This window comes from Phocoena sinus, chromosome 4 (genome assembly GCF_008692025.1).
Source record: "Phocoena sinus isolate mPhoSin1 chromosome 4, mPhoSin1.pri, whole genome shotgun sequence".
NCBI lineage: Eukaryota > Metazoa > Chordata > Mammalia > Artiodactyla > Phocoenidae > Phocoena > Phocoena sinus.
Window position 1 is genome coordinate 12,905,720 of NC_045766.1, and position 19,391 is coordinate 12,925,110.

Consider the following 19,391-nt stretch of genomic DNA (forward strand, 5'->3'; position numbering starts at 1 on the left):
AATAAATGAAAAAGCAATGAAGGAAATGATAACAAAGATCAATAAAACTAAAACCTGGTTCTTTGAGAAGATAAGCAAAATGGATAAAACATTAGCCCAATCCATCAAGAAAAAAAGGGAGAAGATTCAAACCAAAAGAATTAGAAATGAAAAAGGAGAAGTAACAACTGACACTGCAGAAATACAAAGGACTATGAGAGATTACTACAAGCAACTATATGTCAATAAAATGGACAACCTGGAAGAAATGGACAAATTCTTAGAAAAGCACAACCTTCCAAGACTGCACCAGGGAGAAATAAAAAATATAAACAGACAAATTACAAGCAATGAAATTGAAACTGTGATTAAAAATCTTCCAATGAACAAAAGTCCAGGACCTCATTCTATGAGGCCACCATCACCCTGATACCAAAACCAGACCAAAATGTCACAAGAAAAGCAAACTACGGGCCAATATCACTGATGAACATAGATGCAAAAATCCTCAACTAAATACTAGCAAACAGAATCCAACAGCACATTAAAGGAATCATACACCAGTATCAAGTGGGGCTTATCCCAGGAATGCAAGGATTCTTCAATATATGCAAATCAATCAATGTACTACACCATATTAACAACCTGAAGGATAAAAACCGTATGATTACCTCAACAGGTGCAGAAAAAGATTTGACAAAATTCAACACCCATTTATGATAAAAACCCTCCAGAAAGTAGACACAGAGGGAACTTACCCCACATAATAAAGGTCAGATATGACAAACCCACAGCCAGCATCATTCTCAATGGTGAAAAACTGAAACCATTTCCACTAAGATCAGGAACAAGACAAGCTTACCCACTCTCACCACTATTATTCAACATAGTTTTGGAAGTTTTAGCCACAGCAATCAGAGAAGGAAAAGAAATAAAAGGAATCTAAATTGGAAAAGAAGATGTAAAACTGCATCACTGCTTGCAGACGACATGATACAATGCATAGAGAATCCTAACGATGCTACCAGAAAACTACTAGAGCTAAACAATGAATTTGGTAAAGTAGCAGGATAGAAAATTAATGCACAGAAATCTCTTGCATTCCTATACACTAATGATGAAAAATCTAAAGGAGAAATTAAGGGAACACTCCCATTTACCACTGCAACAAAAAGAATAAAATACCTACGAATAAACCTATCTAAGGAGACAAAAGACCTGTATGCAGAAAACTATAAGACATTGATGAAAGAAATTAAAGAAGATACAAACAGATGGAGAGATATACCATGTTCATACATTAGAAGAATCAACAATGTGGAAATGACTATACTATCCAGAGCAATCTACAGATTCAATGCAATCCCTATCAAACTACCAATAGCATTTTCTACAGACCTAGAACAAAAATGTTCACAATTTGTATGGAAACACAAAAGACCCCAAATAGCCAAAGCAATCTTAAGAAAGAAAAACAGAGCTGGAGGAATCAGGCTCCCTGACTTCAGAGTATACTACAAAGCTACAGTAATGAAGACAGTATTGTACTAGCACAAAAACAGAAATATAGATCAATGCAAGAGGATAGAAAGCCCAGAAATAAACCCATGCACATATGGTCACCTTATCTTTGATGAAGGAGGGAAAAATATACAATGGAGAAAATGACAGCCTCTTCAATAAGTGGTGTTGGGAAAACTGGACAGCTACATGTAAAAGAATGAAATTAGAACACTCCCTAACACCATACACAAAATGGATTAAAGACCTAAATGTAAGGCCACACAGTATAAAACTCATAGAGGAAAACACAGGCAGAACACTCTAGGACATAAATCACAGCAAGATCCTTTTTGACCCACCTCCTAGAGGAATGGAAATAAAAACAAAAATAAATAAATGGGACCTAATGAAACTTAAAAGCTTTTGCACAGCAAAGGAAACTATAAACAAGACGAAAAGACAACCCTCAGAATAGGAGAAAATATTTGCAAATGAAGCAACTGACAGAGGATTAATCTCCAAAATATACAAGCAGCTCATGAAGCTCAATATCAAAAAAACAAAAAACCCAATCCAAAAATGGGCAGAAGACCTAAATAGACATTTCTCCAAAGAAGATATACAGATTGCCAACAAACACATGAAAGGATGCTTGGTATCACTAATCATTAGAGAAATGCAAATCAAAACTACAATGAGGTATCACTTCACACCAGTCAGATTGGCCATCATGAAAAAATCTACAAACAATAAATGCTGGAGACAGTGTGGAGAAAAGGGAACCCTCTTGCACTGTTGGTGGGAATGTAAATTGGTACAGCCACTATGGAGAACAGTATGGAGGTTCTTTAGAAAACTAAAAATAGAACTACATATGACCCAGTAATCCCACTACTGGGCATATACCCTGAGAAAACCATAATTCAAAAAGTGTCATGTACCACAATGTTCATTGCAGCTCTATTTACAATAGCCAGGACATGGAAGCAACCTAAGTGTCCATCGACAGATGAATGGATAAAGGAGAGGTGGCTTATATATACAATGGAATATTACTCAGTCATAAAAGAAAATGAAATTGAGTTATTTGCAGTGAGGTGGATGGACCTAGAGACTGTCATACAGAGTGAAGATAATCAGAAAGAGTAAAACAAATACCGTATGCTAACACATGTATATGGTATCTAAAAAAAAAAAAAAAGTTTCTGAAGAACCTAGGGCCAGGACAGGAATAAAGACTCCGACGTAGAGAATGGACTTGAGGACATGGGGTGGAGGAAGGGTAAACTGGGACGAAGTGAGAGAGTAGCATTGACATATATACACTACCAAATGTATAGCTAGCTAGTGGAAAGCAGCTGCATAGCACAGGGAGATTAGCTCAATGCTTTGTGACCACTTAAAGGGGTGGGATAGGGAAGGTGGGAGGGAGACGCAAGAGGGAGGGGATATGGTGACACAGGTATACATATAGCTGATTCACTTTGTTATACAGCAGAAGCTAACACACCATTGTAAAGCTATTATATGCCAATAAAGATGTTTAAAAAAAAGATAAAAACAAAAAAACAAACAAGAACAACAACAAAATGCACAGGCCAGAAATCACAATTAATAACAAAGAAATATCAATCTCTAGGTATGTCTTCCCCAGAAGAGGTTCAGCTGTAAAGCAACAGCCTATGGTAGTAATGTGTTAACAAACTCCCTTTCCTCTTTTCCCCACCCAGCCAAATTCTGTACCACCCATGGAGACTCCGAAATCACACCAGCTACTTATTTACCCTCTAATTAATTAAAATTCAATAATTAAACTTTTCCATTCCTCAGTTTTACAGTCCACCTTTCAACTGCTCAGTGGCCACCTCTGGTTGTCGACTACCTACTGGCCAGCACAGGCAGAGAACATGTCCATCACTGTAGGGACATGTGCTGATCTCTAGAGAGGCTCTTTTGCCAAACTTCAAAACTCTGAAAAAGAAGCTCACCTTGTTTATCTCTCTCTCATCCTTACACCCCCAACAATCTCTTTATTATGCAAATCAGTTTAGCCTCTCAGGTTTTTCTTTTTTCTTCACTTAGTCATTTACCAGATTTCACATAACAAAGACACTCAGGAACTGACACAGCGGGCATGAATCCTCTTCTGCATTGTTTTCTCTGAATTCTGTAATTCTGCACATAGAAATCTCTCTGTAATTCCAGACATGTTCTAAGGGACAGATACAGGAAAATGTGCATCAGTTATGTCCCAGGGCAATGGCCATGTTTGCCAGTTTTAACTAAACATAGAAGGTAGTAGGTGTGTGGTTTAAATAGACTGTCAGGTGCTTCTCACTTTGAGCACAGGACCACGCACTGAACTTGCACCAAAAAGTAGGTGTTAGCACTAAATAAATATGCACTACTTCATGACTGAGTACATGATTCTCCCAGTTACTGTGAGTTGTCAGAAGGTCTATGTGCTTGTCAGTTACCTCTGTGCTTTCAAGTGTGTTCTGGACTCTTCCCTGGAACCTTGCCAACTGGCTTCCACCAGGGGTGTGGTCACTGGAAGGCATGGATGGGAGACCTAAGATGACAACCCCTTCCTCATCTCCCTTTCAGGCAACGTTTCCAGCATTACCTGCATCTCCTCTACCTTGCTGGCTACCATTAGATAGGCCCTCCTTCCACAGATCCAGCTTCTGCTCGATGGTCCAGCTGGTACTAACACCTCCTTTTGTCCTTCTCTCCCAGTGGTGTGCTGGTAAATGCTTAGCAACCGGTTCTCTTGGTGGGGAGAAAGTTCTGATTTGAAATGTTTGCCAATGTCTGTGGTGTAAATACTTATACCCAGGCTAGCAAAATTCCTGAAGGTTTAACAATTGACTCTCTCAAGCCTCTACAAGCTAGTTTCAGTATATCACTGCTTTACTCTAAGTCAAGTAGCAGCTTCCCGTTGTTAATCTCTGGGTTTCCTCACAGTTCCTACTTAGTTTCTCAAGATTCCCAACTCCTTTGTTATTAGTTATTGAATAAAATCTTTTCTATTAGCTACATGGTGTGGGCTCTGTTTTCCAAACTATATCCTAAATGTATAGTCTTAAGGTTAAAATTTATTAGAGAAGTGCTTCTCAAAGTTCCACAGTATAAATCAGTCATATCACGAAGCATGCTGGAAGTTCAGCTGACACTACTTTTAAAGAGTAAGACTTTCTAGATGAAGGAAGCAGTGAATCAGTTTACAATGTGGCACAAGCTTCTTATCTCATTGTGCACTGGTAACAAAATGTTTGCAGGCTGGTAGCTGTGGGCAAACAGACTTTAAGTAACTCTGTAGAAAAGCACTTTGGAAAAGCAATTTGGCAAATGTATCAAAAGCCCCCAAAGTGTCCCATCCTTTGTTCCACTAGTTCCACTTTGACAGACTATCTCCTAGGAACTCATCCAAAAAGAAGGGAAAAGCCTTATGCTCAAAGATGTTTACTGCAGCATTATTTAAAATAGGGTAGTTTTTTGTGTGGGTTTTTTTTTTTGTGGTACACGGGCCTCTCACTGTTGTGGCCTCTCCTGTTGCGGAGCACGGGCTCTGGACACGTAGGCTTTAGCATCCATGGCTCACGGGCCCAGCCGCTCCGTGGCATGTGAGATCTTTCTGGACCGGGACACGAACCCGTGTCCCCTGCATCAGCAGGCAGACTCTCAACCACTGTACCACCAGGGAAGCCCGAAATAGGGTAGTTTTGAAAGCAACTTCAAAGTGAAAAAAATAGGAAAATGATCAAATAAATCTGCTTGATGGGATATTATGCAGTCTTAAAAATTATAATTATGAATATTATAACAATATGGAAAAAACATATACTACTAAGTAATAAAATCAGGAAAGAAAATTTTATGTGCATGATAAGTATCATGTAAGAATATGAATGTCAGAAGGAAAAGACTGAAAAGAAATATATACAAATAATAAATAAATTATGTAAGGGGGGGTCTCAGGAGATGAAGTCTTTTTCTCTAATTATCCAAGACGGTCCTATTATCCTAATGTAGATATTCCATTTAGTTTTGTTAAACAAAAACTAAAAGACAGTAAAGCCCACCAACAAAGTCATGGAGAATATTTAGAAGGGAAAAAAAAGACATTACACATTAAGATGTCTGTGAATGCTGTTTTATATTTATAATATAAGACCTGGATGAGCTGGAAGTTAAATGAAGATCCCCTATCTGCCATCTGTCATTCATCCCCTCATGCGTGTTATGTTGCCTTCTCACCTGAATTTCTTCTGCTTACCAACTTCTATCAAACCACCCTTTCAGAGAAGTGGCTTTTATCACATATGTACAGGTAAGTAAACATGCTACCTGTGAGGTCTTCTGAGCCTTCTTCCTGCTGTGGAGTGAAGATGTTGGCCCCTAGAGGAGCACCTGTCAGCTCCTTGCAAACAGATGGAAGAAGGACTCAAGTCTATCCTCAGGGATCCAAACAAGGTATTTGTCTACACTTGATCTACTCAGTATGGATTCAAACCCCTCACCCAAATTCCACTGGGCATCTGGTTCCCTTAGAGACAATAACAACTGCTTCCTTGGCTGCACCCCCTGTTCCTCCCTCTCCTGCCTTCCACCTGAGACCAGATATTTTAAAACATTGCTAACTTAGACCACGTACCAAGAACAAAAATTAAAAACAACAACAACAAAACAACCCAAAACTTAAAAACAGTCCTCATCCAATTTGTTTCAACTTTTAAATAAACAAACAGAACCCAACTTCAGAATTCAACATGCAATATTGCCACACAAACGACCAAAGACCACACCAATGGCCACCATAAGTATAAAATAGCAATAAAGATCTCAGGCCCTGGAGCTTGACTGGGAAATATTAGATTTTCCACTTACCTAATCTTTGTTTCCTCACCTGTTTCCCCATAGGATTGTTATATGGACAAAGTTAGTTATTTTACATAAAGCACTTAGAACAGCACCTGACACTTGATAAGCACCCAAAAAAGTTTAGCTAATATTAAGTTTTCACTCCAAAAAATAAATGTGTGATGCGGCCCCTGTAAGGCAGTCCCTGTTGCCCATCCCCAGGGGCTACTATGTCTAAAATGAGCACACAAATTAAGGGTAAATGTCAAAATATCCACAGTATTAAAACATCACAATATGGATGTTGATGTCCATCGACAGATGAATGGATAAAGAAGATGTGGTACATATATACAATGGAATATTACTCAGCCATTAAAAATAATTAATTAATGCCATTTGCAGCAATATGGATGGACCTGGAGATTATTATACTAAGTGAAGTAAGTCAGACAGAGAAAGACAAATATCACGTGATATCACTCATATGTGGAATCAAAAAAAATTATATAAATGAACTTATTTACAAACAGAAACAGACTCACAGACTTAGAGAATAAACTTATGATTAGCACGGGAAAGGGTATGGGGGCAGGATAGACTGGTAGTTTGAGATTGATATGTACACACTGCTATATTTAAAACAGATAACCAACAAGGACCTACTATATAGCACAGGGACCTCTGCTCAATATTCTGTAATAACATAAGTGGGAAAAGAATTTGGAAAAGAATAGATACATGTATATGTACAACTGAATCACTTTGCTGTGCATCTGAAACTATCACAACATTGTTAATCAACTATACTCCAATATAATATAAAAATTGTTTAAATAAATAAAAATCATGATCTAAACAGAAATGTGATCATATTCATTTCTAGAATTTTCCATCTCACCGAAATAAACGACCTGAAGACAGGAAATGCCAAAATATTTTCAAATCACTCCTCCCGCCATGCTTCTGTCCATTTCACTGGACATGCCTACCTCGAACCACTGCCCGTGGGACTGCATCTTGAGGATGACACAGGGGTCTGGTTTGGAAAGGGCATCTCTGTCGGAAATGCCTTTGCATGCCACACGCAGCTCAACTTTGGTCAGGCAGGGGCTGTTAAAGATTCCCAGTGTATTGGCAGCTGACTCATAAATGTTGCTCATCTTCTTCATTCTGTTTTAGGCAAGAAAAAGAGGAAAAAATAGATGCCAATCACCACAGTATTTTTCAAAGGAAAAAGCTTCCCAGTCACCCTTCAGGAAAATGTTCAACACACACTATTGAGTACTGAATATATTAATTATCTAGCTTTCCACAGCAGGGTCAGAGTTCCAGTGAAACAAACAAACAAACAAAACCAAAAGAAAAAACAACCAAAATACCCAATAGGTGCTAATGCACTTGGCTAAGAACACTATTTTCTTATATGATTTGCATACATTTGCATAGTAAAATTTTTAGTCTGTGAAATAATATTAACGAATTAGTGCAACAGACTGCAAACTGTAATCCAGTTCTATATTAAGTGCATGGCTTGCGTGAAATTTTACAGAGTTGTTGGTTAATCAGTTTAGTCACATTCCAAGTTGTTCAGATTCCTCCCAAATCCAGCTCTTCTTTTCCTTCTGTGTGATGGCACAGAGAAGGACATTGTCTGACCTGAAGAAACAGTCTAAATTTCCCTTCCCCAAACCCTGGCTCCGTTTCTCAAGATGCCTTCAGCAAACCAAGTCCAAGAGAGACCCAGCATCTGATCTCCTGCCTCAAGTGCATTAGTCCATTCTCTCCTTTCCCTTCCCTGTTCCTGCTACCATGTCAGAAATGTGACTGTGACCATTTGAAGGAGAGCACAAAGCCTAAACCATGGAAACAGCAGCCACAAGTAAATACTGCAGGCCTCCTTCCTGTCCTCACATGGTCACCTTTCAATGACACTTTGCATCACCAAGGCCCAGGGCTACAGGGAACCCCCAGAACCCTCCAACACTCTCCTTCTCAGAGGAGGGCTGGGCCTGTAAGGACATCAACAGAGCCTCTCAGGGGTGAAATCAATATCCTTCTCATGATATTCTGTTTCCCTGTAGATTCCCTATGAGAAACGGCATTGGTGTCCCACAGTGGAATTTCTTCATCTATAAAATGAGGATAATCCATCCTTCTCCCTTCCCTTCTTCCACAAATATTCAGCGAGTCCCCTTGGTATCTGGCACCATGCTAGGTTTGAGTACATCATAACCTCTTAAACACACACACACACACACACACACACACACACACACACACACACACCAGCTGGTCTCTCCAAACTTAGCAGCTAGTTCCATGCCAAAGGCAACATTTTCCAACCTGACAATGACCCTCCCTCATGGCAGATGTCACTGGAATTTTCTCTCCCAATGCTCCATCACAAGGCTCTCTGCCCTCCCTCCCTTCCACATTCCAACTCTCTAGTTCCCTATTTATCTAATTATTATGAACACATGTTTTTCCCTATATATGCTGAAGGGAAGTTGCACTGAATACCAGAAATTTATCTCCTCGAACAGAAGTGGGCAAACTATGGCCGGTGTGCCCAATCTGGCTTGTCACCTGCTTTGATACATAAAGTTTTGTTGGAACACAGGCCTGGTCATACATTTACATATTGTGTGTGGTTGCCTTAATAGATTGCAGCCCAGAGTATTTGCAACAGAGGCTGCATGGCCTGCAAAGCCTGAAATACCTACTCTCTGGCCTCTTCAGAAAATGTTTCCCAGTCTCTGCTCTAAAATATCAGGTAAGGGGAGTTTGCAGTTGGAAGGAGTTGGGATTCTCTTTCAATATGTGCTGTGGGATTAGTCTGAGGGTAAGAGTTGCTCTATCCTCTATCATACTGAATATTAATAGGGATTTTGGGACATTTGTTTTCTTACATACAAGAAAATCCAAGCTGAGAGGGGATTGGAACCTTGCCCGTGTCACACAGTTATTCTAATGGAAGAGCTAATACTGAAATGCCAGTTTTCTATCTTTTAGCCCATGCTATTTTTTACCATATGTAAAACGTTGGCTGGAGAATTGTTTGAATCTACAAAGTAACAGCGGATATAACAATATCCTTGATTTATTTCAACCTCCATGCAGAATCATTCTTTCTATTTTTAAACAAATTTTATTCATATATAGAAAATGCACAAATCATAAGTGTACAGCTTAATAATGATGGTTCCTCTATTTTTACATATTGTGAGCAGACCAATCAGTAGATTGGTCTTAATAATGATGGTTCCTCTATTTTTACATATTGTGAGCAGACCAATCAGTAGAGCAAAATAGAAGGCAGAGCATATGTGAACTTCAGTTTATAAAAAAGTGCACAGAGAAGGAATAGACTAGTAGGAGGATGGTTTTGTATCAGGCAGTGTTGGAAAAAATGTTGTGAACTCTCTATCAACTTTTTGATAAGAACAGCTTATCCTTCCTGAGTTCTGCTTTCCCAAAGCATTAGTTGGCTCCTTGGATCCACACTGCTCTTCTGAGTTCTGAGTGGCCTCTCCTATCTCTGGGAGGCATTGCTACCCCTTCTAACTGGCCTTATCCTTACAGGCTCATGGCCATGTCCATCCCCTTTCTCTCTCTCTCTTTTTCTTAAGGACTATTTTCTATTTTAGGTTCATAGCAAAATTCAGAGGAATGTTCAGAGATATCCCATATGCCACCTTCCTCCTCCATTACCTTCGTTACAATCGGTGAACCTCCACTGACTCATCATAATCACCCAAAGTCCATAGTTCACATCAGGGTCCACTCTTGGGGTTGCACATTTCATGACTTTGGACAAATGCATAATAACGTGTACCCCCCATTACAGTACCATACAGAGTAGTTTCACCATCCTAACAATCCTCTATGCTCCACTTATTCATCTCTCCCTAACTCCTGGCAACCACTGATCTTTTTACTGTCTGCATAGCCTTTTCCAGAATGTCACAGAGATGGGAGGCTTTTCAGGCTGGCTCCTTTCATCCAGGACCCACTGGCTCCTTTCTGTATAACACAAGCTTGCCTATAGAATGGAACACCTGCTCTAATGCCAAGTATTAATTGTGGGATGTAATGGAAAAAAGACTGTCAAGGAGACATACAGTTCCTTCCAGGGTCAAATCCTGGCTCCTTCACTCACTATGTAACCTTGAACAGGGTTCTTAACCTCTCTTGTAATAATACCTACCTTGAAGAGTTGCTACGAAGGGCAGATGAAATAATACATGTAAAGTGCTTAGCACAATGCCAGGTATACAGTAGATGCTTCAAAAGTAGAGCTATTATTATTGTAATCTGCTCTCAAGATTAAATCACTCATTCTCCCACTGCCAACTGGAACTCTCTTCAATTTTCTTGCTATTACTCCAGGATTAAGATTCTACTTGACCCCTTAAATACATTCTCTTTGCAGCCCACACAGTCTGGGCATAACACTCTCCACCTAAGAGCACAAAACCACCTCTCAAATCAGTAGTTTGTCTGAGGATTCATACACATTAGCCGATCAGAAGGCAGATACTAAAATATGTGACAATATGGTCACATAGGCCAAAAGCTGTCTAAAATAATTTAAAACTATTAGGAAAGCTTCTCAAAATATGGATTTATGCTATAACCATGAATGATATATCCTAAACTGTAAGTGTACATAGTACTCTGAGATATTAGCTGGTAGTAAATTTACATCGTTTATAAATGAATAAACAAATGAAATTGGGGCACATGTTCAGAGACTTTTTTAAACCAGTGGGGTATATGATCTAAAATTTTTTATGAATCATTCTTTTAGGCAAACACTTGGAGGATTTAGAGCTGGGAAAATAGACATGATGAAATAATCATTTGATAAAAATTAATCTAGTGCCAATACCATGGTTGGACTAGAGGAGAGAAGAAAGTTTATGATTGTCAAAGGGTGGTCATTATTTATTCCTCCTTTTTTCATCGATTTCACCCCCCCCTTCTTCTGCTCAAGGACCTAAGAGGCTGACCTCCACTGAATGACAGCTCACTCTTGGCTAGCCTCCTGTGCTATGGTCTGAATGTCTGTGTCCCCCCACAAAATTCATATGCTGAAATCCTAACCCCTGAAGGTGGTGAGATTAGGAGGTGGAGACTTAGAGAAGCGATTAGGTCTGAGGGTGGAACCCTCATGAATGACATTAGTGCTCTTACAAGAGAGACCACAGAGCTACCCGGGCCCTTCTTCCATGTGAGAACACAGTGAGAAGAGAACCCTCACCCAACCACGCTGTAACTCTGATTGGGATGTCCAGCCTCCAGAACTGTGAGCCAAACCCCTATATGACCCAGGTCCTGAAAGGCAACTCCATCTCCAAGGTTCTCACTTCACTTTGGGAGTACTGTTTCTTCCTTTGGCTCCTTCAGGTTTACACTCATTCTAGGGTTGGGCCGGCATAAGTCCTTAGGCTTGGTCCCTGCCACCCACTGGCTGAGAACAATCAGTCAAGTCTCCAGAAAAAGCGCAGCTGTGAAACATTCACAGCCAACGCTCATATCCACTGGGCACTGGGGGATGGATACACTAACTTGATAAAGGGGAATTGGGCAGAGCATCAACAGGGTCTATTTCACCACAGTGGTTAGTCTCCTTTAGATCAGGGACTACTTCTTATACTTTACCCCAATAGTGTTTGCCTTAATAATATTTGTAGACTGGTGATGAAACCACTACAAATCCTGACTTTTGGGGGGACAGGATATAGGCCATGTCCATGCACAAATGAAAGCCACACCTAGATGGACATATTGGAGATCATGAGTTCCTCTGGCTGTCCAGAGGTAGCAGCAGTCCTGACCTTGATTTTGGAGATGGTATATAGGCCAGTGAATTCAGACTGTTTGGCCTTGGCCCAGCTGAAGCTCACTGCTGAAAGGTGATCACAAACTATGGTTCTGTCAACCGGTGATCAGCTACATCTGGCTCCAGATAAGTGGAGTAAACAAGTAATTTCACACTCTGTTAAAAGACAGGATTAATATGGCCAGATTATCAATACATTTTCCATGGCCTATTTAAATCCTTTTGTTGCCTTTCATACAATAGCCTGGTTTTACAGAGGCTAATGTCTGCTGAGAATTATTTTGATGAAAGCTGACTTTTGGCCAATTTTAGAAGCAAATTATAATTGTCCTTTCACTTGGATAATTTAAGTTATAAAAAACCACTCCTTTAGCATATCCACACTCTCTAACAGGACAAATTGATCCTGAAGCTTAATTAGTTTCTGAATGAGCTGAAAACAACGCCAAGACAATAGAGAGCTCAAGAGGAAAGAGAATCAGCTCGGGTTCACAGGGGACCAGCTTGCCTTAAAGCTATGTTAAGAATAAGCGCATACAGGGAGATCAGCTCGGTACCTTGTGACCACCTAGGAGGGTGGGAGAGGGAGGGGATGTGGGGATATGTGTGTGCATAAGGCTGATTCGCTTTGTTGTGCAGCGGAAGCTGGCATGGCAGTGTGAAGCAATTGTACTTCAATAAAGATGTAAAAAAAGAATAACTGCACAATCTCTGTTCTGCTTGCTCCGGCATTATTTGGACTTTTTAAACGTCACTGCACATCCGGAAGGCTGCTATGCTGGATATCTCTATTACACATTTCCATATCAATGCAAGAAATATGACAGGGCGTCTGCTATGTGCCTGGTGCTGCAGTGGATCCAGAGGCCCCGAGCATCATTTACTCAGCTGAGGAGAAACCAGGTATTGTTCCCTCGACTTCTGAATTTATTTCCTATTCAACGTTTCCTGATCTATTGTTAGATCAAAAGTAAATTTATTCTTAGGCGGCAAGCGTGGCGCTGGACACTAATGAGACAGCCCATCTCCTACATGTTCACATCCTGGAGCAGCTTCTCAGGCTGTGCACGATCATGGATCACGCGGGGAGCTTGTTAAGACATAGTTCCTGTTACAAGAGCCTGGAGTGGAGCCTGAGACTCTGCTCCCAGGTGTCACTGATCCTGCTGCCTATGGACCACACTTTGAGAGGCAAGGTTGTTGAGTACAAACCAAGCATTTATAAAACAAGGCAAACTGCCCTAGAAGTTGTTCATCTGAAGAGCAGATGCTCACATATGGGATGTAGATGGTATAGAAGACAAGAGTATGGATCCAGCATCAGAATATTTGATGCTAACCCAAACTCTGCTACTCCCTGTGTATGAGTTTGGGCGAGTTACTTGACTCCTCTGTGCCTCAGTTTTATCACATGTGAAATGGGAATAATAATAGCTCCTGACTTGTAGAGTTTTCCTGAGAATTAAATGAATTAAGCCTCATAATGTCTTCAGAAGAATAATGAAAACGATTATTGTCCTTTTTAAAAAGGATACCACTGAGTTCATGTAACATTTATCAAGCTCTTATATATCTGCCAAGCACTCAATATGAAGTCATGAGATCCCAGGAGAATCGTTTCACAGGAAGGAAACTGCAGCTTAGAGAAGTAAAACAACTATTCAGTGATGAATAAGGATTTGAACCTAGAACTCCAGGTCCAGAATTTAGGCTCTTAACCACTCTGCTCTACTCTCCTCCCTGTGGGATAGTTACTTAAGAAGACTCTCAATAGAAAAAGGTACCCTTCTACATTGTTGGTGGGAATGTAAATTGGTGCAGCCACTATGGAGAACAGTATGGAGGTCCAATGTTCATAGCAGCACTATTCACAGTAGCCAAGATGTGGAAATCCATCAGTAGATGAATGGATAAAGAAGATGTGATGTGTGTGTGTGTGTGTGTGTGTGTGTTCACACACACACAATGGAATACTACTCAGCCATAAAAAAGAATGAAATAATGCCATTTGTAGCAAAGTGGACGGACCTAGAGATTATCATACTAAGTGAAGTAAGTCAGAATGTGAAAGACAAATACCATATGATATCACTTATATGTAGAATCTAAAGTATAACACAAATGAACTTACCTACAAAAGAGAAACAGACTCACAGACACAGAGAACCGACTTGTGGTTGCCAAGGGGGCGGGGGTGGGGGAGGGATGGATTGGGAGTTTGGGATTAGCAGATGCAAACTCTTATATATAGGATGGTTAGACAACAAGTTCCTACTATATATAGCACAAGGAACTGTATTAAATATCCTGTGATAAACCATTATGGAAAAGGATATAAAAAAGTATACATGTATAACTGAATCACTCTGCTATACAGTAGAAATTAAGACAACATTGTAAATCAACTATACTTCAATTTTAAAACTTTTTTTAAAAAAGAAGACTCTCAATAAAAGGGGCAACTGGGGACTTAAACCACACAACACTTGCCCAAATGTTCCTGACTTACCTGGTTCCCCTGAGTGTCACACTGTACTGCCACACTCTTTCTGTCTATCCCCCCAAAATTCCAGCACCCTTCTCTCTCAGTCCTTGAAACTTTTAGATTCCTTATTATTTTTTCCTTCATAGAGAACCCTTTATTTTATAAATTAACCTGCTCTCTGTTTCCCTTCCTCTCACAGCTTTAATCATGATGCATCCTGCTCAGGCCCCCTCGGCTCCCGGTTTGGCAGCACAAACACTGAATCTTCCCACAAGGGCCAAAAAGGGAGAAAAGCCTATAATGCTCTATAAATCTCTTTTAAAAATAGCTTGTTTTCCAAGCCACTAATACTAACGACACCAATAACAAACTACACAGACAGTGTTTCACTGAATTCTTGAGACAGTCTCTTGAGATAAGTATTGCCAGCCCCACTTCATAGATGTAAAAGTAAGACTCATGGTGGTTAAATCACAGCTGCCAAGTGACAGAGTCAGGAATCAAGCCTGGGTCTAATGGACTCCACAATCTGTGTTTTTGACCATTTCTTATAAAATGATTTACACTCAATTAGATTAACAATTATTTTCCTTCTAGATCATGCAAAGGCACACTTAAAACCCGTTCCAATCTTAATAAAATCTCTAAGGTGTACTATGTACCTTAATGAGATTGTGCTCTAGCAGCCTTTAAAAATTCACTTTTCTTTCTTCCCCTTACTCTCAAAGCAGCCCAAGTCACTTTTGGAACTCTTTGTAACGGTAGCCTCACCGACAATTTGAGGGGTCTGGGAACTCAGTGCCCCTACCCGGATGATTTCATCAGAGAGCATCGATGAGTTATCATTGGTGGGGCTACACCACCAGAAAACCCAGAAATAAAACCACATGAACCACAAAAGGCCATGGTGCTAATGAATAAGATTCAAAATTGACAATATGTGGACTTGAATGTTTTTCTTGAAATATACTATGCCAAATCACTCAAGTGCAATAAATTATTATTTCAGTCATTTCCTGACTTTCTAATTTGAGACAACCAAGAGGCCGAAAGAAAAAAATCCAGCAGAGATCCTACTTACTGAAAAAGAGCTTTCTTGGGAAAATGTACATAAGGAATCAGATATATCGAAGCTCTAGGAACTTCCGGGCTCACATTTGTATCTCTGGCAATGAGTCATAAACATGAGATTTTTCTAGAAAGCAATTATGTCCACTGCATCACATTCCTATTAATTTTATAGCACTCAAATGTCACCCATTTTTAGGAGAAGAACTGGATATACAAATTTAACTGGACGACTACAAAGGCTGACAAAATTTTAAAAGTGAAACATGAACAAAATGTCAAAGGAAATTGTATGAATAACTGTCTCCTCCCTGTTACAGCCACTCCTTTTCCTACCACACCAAAGGCAACTAAAGATCCTGAATGAGAGAGAAAAAGCAAATTCAGATGATGTTTTATTATTCTGGCACTGAAATAATTTCCTCCTGTTTCTCAGGCAACTAAATTTACCCAGTAAAAAGATCAAATCCCAGTCTTCTTTTGTTCAGTTATTTTCCCTTTTTAATATAATCACAGAGTGGATTATTCCATTAATGTCATGCTAACAGGAAGCTGGGGGCTCACAAAGTGGATTTTGTGCTTCTGGTCTCATATATGTGGCTAAATTTAAAAGCAAAAAGGAGCAACATTATTTTTATGTTCAACAGGAGAAACTATAGACAGTATATGAAGCCAGAAGCCAATTTCCTTGAAACAGCATGGTAATGGATCTACTGATGGGTCTTGTTCTGCTCCTACACCTCGTTTAAGACTTGCTTCTGCTTTGAACAACATCCTAGCATTAACAGGCTTTTGTTTAGTTGGCATAGGACAGAATCATGTGTTTTGGGGATACAGAACACAACGTTTAGTTCAGTGCTGCCAAGTAGAAATATGTGTGTTGATGGACATTTTCTTTACCTACGCTGTCCAGTACAGTGGCCAAAAGCACTTGAGCTGGGGCTAGTGCAACTGAGGAAATGAATGTTTAACTTTATTTAGTTTTAACTTAAATTTAAATAGCCACCTGTGGCTGGTGGCTACCATAACTGACATGTGCTGGACATATTGTATTAAACTACTGTTCATAGCGTTCTTTTATTTTCCTTTGTTTCTCCTGAAGACTAAAACTGAATGCTATTGATCAAAAGAACCTTCCAACATGAATGTGATGTCAAGGACCTCACCTCAAAGCAAGTCATGGAAACAGGACTCTTTTATTTTTATTTATTCGCTTTTTAAAATAAATTTACTTATTTATTTATTTTTGGCTCTGTTAGGTCTTTGTTGCTGTGCGCAGGCTTTCTCTAGTTGCGGTGAGCAGGGGCTACACTTTGTTGAGTGAAGTGAGCGGGCTTCTCATTGTCGTGTCTTCTCTTGTTGTGGAGCACAGGCTCTAGGTGTGCGGGCCTCAGTAGCTGTGGCACGTGGGCTCAGTAGTTGTGGCTTGCGGGCTCTAGAGCTCAGGCTGAGTAGTTGTGGAGCACGAGCTTAGTTGCTCCACGGCATGCGGGATCTTCCCCGGCCAGGGCTCGATCCTGTGTCCCCTGCATTGGCAGGCAGATTCCTAACCACTGCACCACCAGGGAAGCCCAGGACTCTTTTATAAGAGAAATCTATTTCCCACTCTTTAGTGGAGACTGAACACAGAGGTGCTAAAAGGACTTAGCAAGCCCAGGTTTGGCCCATAGGCTTTTCCTCGTTTGCCAGGGCCAGTTGCTCAGTGGTGAATGCTTGCAGTACTGCACAGAGACAGACTGCACAAGAAAGAGTGTGATTAATTAACAATGTCTGCCATCCACACATTGGGGTGGGGGAAGGAAGATAATGAAGTGAGGCTCTCCTTAGAATATTTTTTTTAACTTTTTATTTTGTATTGGAGTACAGTTGATTAACAATGTTGTGTTAGCTTCAGGTGTACAACAAAGTGATTCAGTTATACATCTACATGTATTTATTCTTTTTCAAATCCTTTTCCTAGTTAGGTTGTCACATAATGTTAAGCAGAGTTCCCTGTGCTATACAGTAGGTCCTCGTTGGTTATTTTAAATATAGCGGTGTGTACATGTCAATCCTAAACTCCCTAATGATCTCTCCCCCCCACCCTTCCCCCCATAACCATAACTTCATTCTCTAAGTCTGTGAGTCTGTTTCTGTTTTGTAAATAAGTTCATTTCTATCATTTTTTTTTAGATCCCACATATAAGCGATATCATACCATATTTCTCTTTCTCTCTGTCTGATTTACTTCACTCAGTATGACAATATCTAGGTCCATCCATGTTGCTGCAAATGGCATTATTTCATTCTTTTTAATGGCTGAGTAATATTCCATTGTATTTATGTACCACATCTTCTTTACCCATTCTTCTGTTGATGGACACTTAGGTCGCGTCCATGTCTTGGCTACTGTAAACAGCACTGCAATGAATAGTGAGGTGCATATATCCTTTTGGACCTTGTTTTTCTCTGGGGGTATATGCACAGGAGTGGGATTGTAGGATCATATGGATTAGTCTCCAAAATTTACAAATAGCTCATGTGGCTTAATATCATCAAAACAAACAACCCAATCAAAAAATGGGCAGGAGACCTAAATAGACATTTCTCCAAAGAAGACATACAGATGGCAAAGAGGCACATGAAAAGATGCTCAAAATCGCTAATTATTAGAGAAATGCAAGTCAAAACTGCAATGAGATATCACCTCACACCAGTCAGAATGGCCATGATCAAAAAAATCCACAAACAAATGCTGGAGTGTGGAGAGAAGGGAACCCTCCTACAGTGTTGGTGGGAATGTAAATTGGTGCAGTCACTATGGAGAACAGTATGGAGGTTCCTTAAGAAACTAGAACTTCTTTCTAATGTGGCATTGCCTTTATGTCTGATGTGTAATAATGTTTCTACAGAAAGTTTCAAAATGGCAAAACATAAGCTTTGTGGCAAATGGCCTTGCTGAGGTAGCAATGGATGAAAACAAATGAGAGATGAGAATTGAGGTAGAAGTACTATGTAAAGTGGGTGTGATTTGGGGAGTGGAGAGAGGACTGCTGGAAAGGGAGGCTGTTCTAGAGGATAACAACATATCCATCTCAGATATCAGTCATCATGATGCTTCAGTGAAGAGGAAAGCCACAGTCTGTGTGGAAGTTATGGTATCTGCATGTCAGTATTCACACATGGACACAAACACACATTCATTCTCTCCCTCTCTCTCTTCCTCCCTCTCCTGTTGAATTTCCATAGTACCAGAGTACAAGGTGGGACTGCTGTTGTGTAACAATGTGAGAAATTTATATTCAGTGGAGGAGTCTGGAAAGGAAAGAAACAGTCTCCTCATGAACACTGAGAAACTTCAAGGGTCCTCTGACAGCATGAAGACATACTGACTGAATGGCTTATGTTTAGGCACCTGGGCAAGGTATGTGTAAGACATGATTAGATGATGAGGAAACATGACAGATGCCATGTGTGTGGGGGCTGGGAGTTCTGTAGATGTCCATCCTCACTGCCTGTGAAGAGAATATGAACACAGAAAAACCTGCAGGTTCCAGTGCAGGCAGAGACCAGAGAAATAAGTGCCACAGGAAAACCATAACAGCAACAATGAAACCAACCACAACAACTGTTTTTGCATACTTGGGTGACCAGCACTGTGCTCAG

The 19,391-nt window shown here is 40.1% G+C and overlaps 1 protein-coding gene across 2 annotated transcripts in view; it reads right to left on the minus strand.

Annotated features, from left to right (window-relative positions):
* The window catches only part of CPNE4 (copine 4), a 630,526-nt gene that overhangs the window by 467,986 nt on the left and 143,149 nt on the right, over positions 1-19,391 (minus strand). Inside the window, exon 1 of one of the 2 annotated variants that reach the window (XM_032629818.1) lies at positions 7,338-7,517. In XM_032629818.1, coding sequence (XP_032485709.1) covers positions 7,338-7,517 — 180 coding nt within the window. Of the gene's footprint in view, positions 1-7,337; positions 7,519-19,391 lie in introns of those variants that run through there. The other variant, XM_032629817.1, reaches the window with a different exon arrangement.